Source organism: Diabrotica undecimpunctata, unplaced genomic scaffold (assembly GCF_040954645.1).
Source record: "Diabrotica undecimpunctata isolate CICGRU unplaced genomic scaffold, icDiaUnde3 ctg00003227.1, whole genome shotgun sequence".
Lineage (NCBI taxonomy): Eukaryota > Metazoa > Arthropoda > Insecta > Coleoptera > Chrysomelidae > Diabrotica > Diabrotica undecimpunctata.
In genome coordinates, this window is record NW_027314424.1 from 6447 (window position 1) to 15114 (window position 8668).

At 36.5% G+C, this 8668-nt stretch overlaps 1 protein-coding gene across 1 annotated transcript; it reads right to left on the bottom strand.

Annotated features, from left to right (window-relative positions):
* Window positions 1–867: 867 nt before the first annotated feature.
* On the bottom strand, window positions 868–8513 carry LOC140432205 (uncharacterized; the record flags this gene model as incomplete). Its single annotated transcript, XM_072520029.1, has 3 exons — window positions 8094–8513; window positions 6563–6937; window positions 868–1157 (listed from the first exon to the last, which is right to left on the bottom strand). Coding segments are annotated over exons 1-3 (1062 nt in total), but the record flags the coding sequence as incomplete, so codon positions are not given.
* Between the last annotated feature and the right edge of the window lie 155 nt (window positions 8514–8668).

The window sequence follows — 8668 nt, forward strand, 5'->3', positions numbered from 1 at the left end:
GATGTGGTGCTACCGCTGTATACTAAAAATAAGTTGGGTGGATAAAATTACAAATGAAGAGGTAATACGCAGAATAAATAACGATCCAGAAGTTATACTGAATATAAAAAAGAGAAAACTTGAATACTTTGGCCACCTGATGAGAGGACAAAAGTACACATTCCTACAAAATATAATGCAAGGAACAATCGAAGGACGCAGAAGAATGTCTTGGATGAGAAATTTAAGAGAGTGGTTTGGCTGCACCACTAACGAATTATTCAAAACAGCAGGAAATAAAATTAGAATCGCCCTAATGATATCCAATCTCCAATAGGAGAGGCACTCAAAGAAGAAGAAGAATTAACACGCGCAAATATCCAGTTTTAAAGAGGTTTTTAAAAAGCTTTGTTTTACATATTAAAATGTATTTAAAATTTTAAAATGATGACATAATGTCGACGACTAAAGATTTCTACAAAAGAACATTTTGAACAGTTAACTCGAAAATGTCGACAACTACTGCGACTGACTAGATCAGCAATAGCCAACTTGTATATTAAAACAAAAACGTTTTTAAACCTCTTTATAAATGGCTATTTGCACGTGTTAACCAAGAATCACTGATAAGACCGAAAACGTTTTGATGCTGTAACTAATTATTTTGGATAATTTTAAAAGTTAAACATGCCAATAAAAAAACAAGAGTTTTTTCTACTTCTATTTATGAAATATTAGTGTAATGTTCTTTACACTATTCGTCTAGTCTACACTAGTGGCATATTCGTAGAAAGTCTATAAATGGACAATTCCATTATAGACTTTTTACGAATATGCAACTAAATTAAAGAATTTCCTACGGCTCAAATATTACTTCAAACACCTTACCTGATTCCGTACTGTTGACGTCAACAGATGCTTTTGCAGCACCAACGAATCGTGTTCTTTCAAAATGGCGCGTATTTTTTTCGTATCCGGCACTGCTACTTTTGGTATTTTATCACTGAGCACTGAGTCAAGATCACAAACACTATTTTGACTTGTCCGTTGATGACTAGATATCGCCGTCGTCGATGACGTCGAGTCTCTACGGAGTTTGCTACTTTCCGACGGCGAAACGGTTCCACTTTTAGTCACAAATTGAAGATGTAAATCGTGAATACGCGAATTCACTTCACCTAGAACAAAAATTTAACGATATACACAATAATTCAAACGTAAAAAAGTTAAAATAACTGGAAATAGGGAACAACAAAATCATAGTTTTCAGAAGAACTTAAACCTCTAGCGAATGGGGAAAACCCCATTCGCTAGAGGAAAATTTTTATAATATAAAAATGCTCACATGTTCAAAAGAGAATAAGAAATACAGGCAATCGAGCAATTAAAGAAAGTATTAGATCAAATAAACGATGAGTTTATTAAAAGAAATATCTTTGAAAAGTGTAGGGATATCGGTAAGAGAATATGCGTAGGGATACCGGTAAGAAAATCATGCGGTCTAAAGGTAGAGATACTGCTGGAAAAATGTAAAAAAATGTCTCTTAAGATAGCGGGGGGGGGGGGGCACATGAGCGAAAACCAATATAACCTATGCAATGGTTATGGTAGATTGGGACAGGGCCCATTTATGAGCCCTTCAGAGACTTAGACCTCCTAAGACGGGTTCATTGTATCACCTCCATCAAATGGAATAGGCAATCTACGCCAATCTTATGCCATACACATTTTTCCCTAAATAAGAGAGATTCTGCTGACTTAAAGTTCAAGTTAGCAGAATTAAAAAAGAACCGTTTTGGCTATGAAATATTTTTTCACCCATTTTTCACTAATTTATTACCAATCCAATAATTTTTCACCCTCAAATCCACCCCTAAGGAAGCGATTTCACTATTTAGCTTAATATTCAAGCTAGAAGAAACGCGCTATCTCAGAGTGCCTGTAAAGTCGGTTTTACGGGCGAAGATTTTACGTGACAACGTCTTTTTCTCAGTAGAATATTTATTGATATGAATATTATTAAATTGCACAATAGGAACAAGGAATTGAATGAAAATAAGAATTGCACAAATTTTAACTATAGAAATATATTTTGTTTACTAAAACATTGTACATGTAAACTTAAACTTAACTAATTTCTATTTGAGTGATTTTGTTGAGGATAGGACGATGATCGCACAAGCACGGAAGCACGCACCGATTCAACGCGCCTAATTCTCTAGTGCTGCGCGCGCAGCGGACCGATCATGTTTGAGTGGGAGAGAGACGCAAGGCATTCGCCGGTCCGGCGGGCCTCTCTCTCGTTCGGTGACTCACTGTAACAGACGTGAGCGGGCGTTACACTTTTTCATGAATGACTCCGAGCCACAACCTAATTTAAGACGTTGTCACGTCAAAAAATATTTTAGAAATACGACAGTGTTCTGCTAGGTTTTTACGCCCTAGTAATTCTTCACTCCTAAACGACCCCTTATAAAAAGGCAATAATTATGGGTTAAAAGTCAATGTGAAAAAACATCATGCGGCGATCAAAAGTTTTAAACAATTATTTTTCTTATGCAAGGACGCGCGCTAATGCAAAAACAAAATACGATCACAAGGCAATGATAGGTCACCTGCTGCGTCCGTGCATGAAAATAAATTGTTTGAAACTTTTGATCGCCGCAAAATTGAGAATTTTCATTATTAAATTCGGAATCAGCGCATAGAAAAACCCCACTTTTTCTAACCTTGGGCAAAAAAAGTTCACGAGAATCGAGTAAGCGTATAGACTAAAATATAAGTCTCAAAAAATCTGTTCAAGATGCCTCGATGTTTCGATTTGTTTTTATTTGTTTTGAGTAAAAAATTTTTGAAGTAATTTTTAATAGTACAAAACAGTGCGAATCATTCATCTAGGTATAGAGTTAATTTTCAACTCTAGAAATGCTAAGACATGCATTTTTTTATACCACACGAAAAACTACGACTTTACGACTCCAAAATGAAAGCGTAATTTGCCGACTTGCCCGGTGTGCTAAGATGAAAAGTATGAAGATATTAAAAAATAGTAAAACGTTGAAGTAAAAGTACCTACAATACAGAAAAATTATCAAAAATGCCTTTTTTAATTTTGTTTTGATAGCTCAAAATTAATCTAGCAGAATTATTGGCTGCTCATAACAGGTAGTCTCCCACATTCTGCTTATATGGTTATTCCATTTTTTTTTTACTTTGTGTCCATTCATTTATACACTGTACGTTACATTTTCTTCTAATGTCTTCACTTCACTTTCGATCTCTCAGTGTATTTCCTGTAATTTTTCTCAGTACTCTCATCTCTGCCGTTTCGAGTAGCCTTTGTGTTGTGGCTGTGTCGAGTCTTGTTTCTGAGCTATATGTCATTATTGGTCTTACATTGGCTTTATAAATTCTTGACTTCATCTCAGTGTTAATATGTCTGTTTCCCCATATAGTGTTATTAAGGCATCCTGCCAGTCTATTTGCTTTTTGTAATTGATCTCTCAGTTCCTTGTCCAGGTCTTCATAGCTTAGCAGTGAAATTCCAAGGTATTTTATTTCCATTACTTGTTCAATAATGATGCCATCAATTTCTATTTTACATCTGGTTGGTTCTTTGCTGATTACTATTGTTTTAGTTTTTTGAGATGAGATTGTGATATTAAATTCTTTTGCTCTTGTGTTAAATCTGTGGAACAGTCTTTGGAGACTATCTTCATCTTGGGCTATTTTTATTTCTCTGTGATATAAGTGAGATATATAACCTAAAAAAACTATATGTGCTGGTAATATTAAAAATTGATGTAGGCTTTAAAGTTTCGTGTGGGAATTTTGTTCTCTTGTTGATGGCCCTTCATCCGTTTCTTCTTGTATTCATTGATAAATGCGTGGCTGTAATAAGTACCAAAGAAATTCCAACGGTGATGAACTAACCTTGGTGTAGAACTATCTGCATGAAGACATCTAATTGGCCTTGTCGGTACTGGGCAGTATAATTGGTACATAAGCTTAAAAAAATTAGTCCAAGACTTGAACATGCCTTGTTCTAGTCCAGTCAATTACTATGAATGACTTCGCACGGCTACTTCTTATAACTTCCCTCATTCCTCTGGAACCTCGACATAGGATTTTTGATTGATATGACTCATGTCACGATAACACGTAAGTAAGTGTGACCTCTACTAGGACTACTACTACTATTTTAACATTGTCAAATCGTTTTTGCTTTGTCACTAAATAATACAGATAACGTAACGCTGTATTATAGTTTTTGTTCATCAGCCCAATTATTGCAGAATATTGCAAGATTACGAACAGTCGTAGGCAGAATGGAAGTCACAATTGGTGAATCATCGAGCACACTTTATCAGCTCTCTTCTTAGCAACACTTTCTTGGTATCTATAAAACACAGATTTGATCAGAAAGAACATGAATGTTAAATGTGACAAAATTTAATTGTCGCTTGTAATAAACGTGTGATAGTGTGTAGTGATAGTGAAAGATACATGTACTACATGTATCTTTCCGTGGCTAACCAAATGAGAAATTATAATATTGCTTTAAAATACTTCTAAACGTGTCATAGGAAACTTTGATATTGGAATTGAAACCTTTATACATTAACCACAATTTTGGAATATTATTGAGATCTTCAGGTAAGTATATTTTATCAGTGTCTTTTAGAGACTAATGTGACTTTCTACCCTAAGTGATTGAAGAAATGAATTGACACAACGTTTAGTTTCGTTACTTAATTGGTGGGACCTGTTATTATGCTTAACCCTGTCAACTGGTTTTACAGTGCCATTAGAAGCCAATGATTCTCTAATTGTTCGAATTCTTCGACAGATACGTCACGAAAACTGTCACTACTTTTTACTCTAATCCTGTATACAAATGAACTCTGGTTTGTCTCCTCGTGTGGTTTTCTGCTCCTATGCCTTTGCACCGGTAAAGTCGTAACAAGACCTCCCAAGTAACCATTTTGTTTATTATACGAATCCAGTTCATTAAACTCTTTTATTATTGTTAGTCTATTATCTAATGGAATATTTTCAAAGCATTTTAATCTGTGGCACACGCAGTCGTCATCTATAGTTTGACTATTTAGCCTAATTTTCTTCATAACATCTTTTACACGGCCATAACTTTTTCTTTTCTTTGTTGTTTTTAAAACGACAACTTCGCCACCTCCATTAGAACTTTAATCACTTTCAAACTCACTATACATTATAACACAACAATAAACTTGACTTAATAATACTTTTTTAAACTGAAACAACTCTTCAAAATACCGAACTTGTCTTAAACAGATCAGAGACCTACTAATAATTGCTACCTAACTGTGGCAGCGTCCACCACCACATTCTTAGGACCCCGATCGTTCTTTCATCTGCGCGCTGAGACTAGGATTTTTTATTTTGCTGCTTTTAACATGACATAACAAGGGTTATGAGTAACAAGGTTACGAATTCATTAGGGTATTACTGCTAATAAATTCGTAAAAACAAAGTATGCCAAAAATATTTTTTTTAAGTCAGCTTTTTCAAATATTAAACTAACGGTAGCGGTAACACTAGAGGTAGGTTTGAGGGTTTATTACAACAATTATTACGTTGTAATAAATTAGTGCACAATGGGTGAAAAAATATGTCATAGTCAAGTTTTTTTTATTCTGCTAGCCTGAACTTAAAGTCAGCAAAATCGCTCCATGTGAAACATAATAAGGATGGAAAAATGCTCATGTGTCCCAGCTAGTTTAATGGAAATATAAAAACACGTTAATAATTCGCTATACATACGAGATATGATAGGAACCTGTAGTAGCCTAGGACTATTTGAAATAGTTAAAACGACAAGAGAATTATGCCAGGGTCATTGTTAATTTTAAGTATAGTTGACGACCTGGGACATGAAATTATGATTGGCAGGGATAACCAGACTCATGAACTGAAGAGAAGAATCGGCCTTGGGTGGGCAGCATTTGGAAAACTGAGAGAAACTTTTAAAAGTGAGCTGCCCACATGCCTAAAGAGAAAGGTATTTGATCAGTGCGTCCTCCCAGTCTTGACGTACGGAGCAGAAACACTTACCTTAACAAAAGCAGCAGCTACCAAACTGAGAGTCACGCAGAGAAGAATGAAGCGGTCCATGTTAGGAATAACTCTGCGAGACAGAATAACCAACGAAGACATCAGGAGAAGAACCGGAGTGACTGACATCATCGAGAAGATAGCCAGACTAAAATGGAGATGGGCAGGACACATAGCCAGAATGACAGATGGGCGATGGACAAAGAGGTTATTGGAATGGATGCCAAGGGAAGACAAGAGAAGCGTCGGTCGACCACCTACAAGATGGACTGACGATTTAAGAAGACTCGATAAAAACTGGATGAGAGCGGCGCAAGATAGACGGGGTTGGAAACATGAGGAAGAGGCCTATGTTCAGCAGTGGACTCTTGAGGCTGGATGATGATGATGATAGTTGACGATGTATCGTATCTTGAAAACAACTTGACATAAAAAATGACATTGTTTAGTGGAATAGCGTCTTTCTGAAGCAACCACTAATCTACCTTACCTCTTTGTGTAACAACCGCCTTGAGCTGCTCCTCCAAATCATGCTTCGTCGTCAACAAATGCTCTAAATCCTCTTGCAATCTAGAAGTATGCACTCTCCCGGCCAGCACTTCAGCCTCCATCTCTGCCAATCGATCCAGCAGAAGATCGCGTTCCTGACGCAATTTTCGTACGTCTGTTGATGACGTCGGACAAGAGGAAGAAAAAATAACTTGCTGAAACGAACCACCTCCATCTTGTTCGTCTTTATGCATAGCTTGTTCGCGGAGAGTGCCTTGAAGAACTTCGGCTTCATCTTTTAAACGGGTTCCTTTGCGGTGAATGATGTCTAGAAGGTTCCAAAGTTCGTCTTCGACTTCGTCAGTCTCTATTGCACCTGTAAAAAATAAATAATTACATACTTATTGCATTATATATAAAAATATAAATGTAAAGTGAAATGAAGAAGTAATACTTATGTAAATATTATAACAAATAAATTAAATACAATAAAGACGCAATTACGTAAGTTTCTATAACTATAGGGAAGCTGCTATATGAAATATCTAAGGTATGGCAACACGTATAACCGTTGATATTTTAATATTGTGCCCAAAAGATCTGTCCATATGAATGCCATTTGCATTCTTACGGGTACACTACAATGATCTAAAGAATTCAGGAATTGAAAGATGTAACTAAATCGTGACTACTTTCTTGTAATCATTATTCTCTTAGTCCTAGTTCGCAGCGAACGAAGTTCACACAAAGTTTTAATTCACGTATTTCAAATATACGTGTATTTAAAATTTCTACGTATTACAAATCTTCGAATGTAATGTAATAAAAGCATTTCGGATGTTTCGAAAGAAAAGTAACAAGGCGAATCTATGGTGAATGACAATGGAGTGTGGAGAAGACGATACAACTTGGAACTTTATAGAATATATCAGGAACCAGATATCGTAAAACATATTTTATTAAGATAGGACGTAGATAGGGTATGTAATGCGGATGAGACAAAATGACCCAGCTAGAAAAATGCTCCTTGATAGACCCATTGGTCAGAGAAGAAGAGGAAGACCCAGAACAAGGATCGATGAAGACATGAGAAATATGGGAATACGTGCTTGTCGGAGGAAGGCGATGGATAGGGACGACTGAAGAGAAATTCTTGAAGAGGCTAGGACCCACACAGGGTTGTAAATCCAGAATGATGATGACGTTGACAAATGTTCGAAGAAAAACAGTTTAAGTATCTCTTAGAATAGAATAAACAAAAATTTTAATGTTTATTTTGTTTAGCCGAAATTGCGTCTCAAGAGTGTAGAATGGAATAATACTTACATTGAAAAAAGACGATGTGGACGAGGTTAATCAAAAGTAAAGATTAATTTAGTGCAAAATGCACTCTATACAAAACTAAAGATAGTTATATCGTATATAAGAGTTTAAAAAATTCTGCCACAGCTAGCCTTTTCGTGTTTAATACATTAGAACACTAAACATTAGAAATACGAGCCCTACTAAATATTATTGTATATTTCACTCACCAGCTGCAGATGAAGATGTTGCCAACGCAGTAGATGAAGCGCTATGCGTTTCCTTGCTCGAAGTTTCAGTACTGAATCCCGAATCTTGCACAGCTGTATCCCCTCCTTTCTTCCTATCATCCTTACTGCCGATTTTCTTTCTCACTCTTATCCCCGGTGTCCAATCCCCTGGCCTTATCGATACGGGAATGTTGGAATGGTGTGACGTCATCGTCGCCGGGGTGGAGGACGCCATCTTACTTCGGAGGTTTGGAAAAGTCTCGATGACGAGATCGCGGAACTCCAGGAGGGCCCCCACCTCATGCTGAAGTTCTTGAAGGGCGACCAGAGACTTGGCCTGTTCGCTAATGAGGTAATGAAACGGGCCTGCTGGTTGGCGCAGCTGCAGGCAGTCCATGCCACCTGATCCCACTGGGTCGCCGCCCTGAAAATAATACACATTTATAATATAAAAATATAAGAAAAACAAAGATACATAAAATTAAAGATGAAATACTTTTACACCGCAATAACACGCAGAAAAAATTAAGAATAAAGAAATTACATGAATAGGAATGGACTCTGAGATAGCGCGT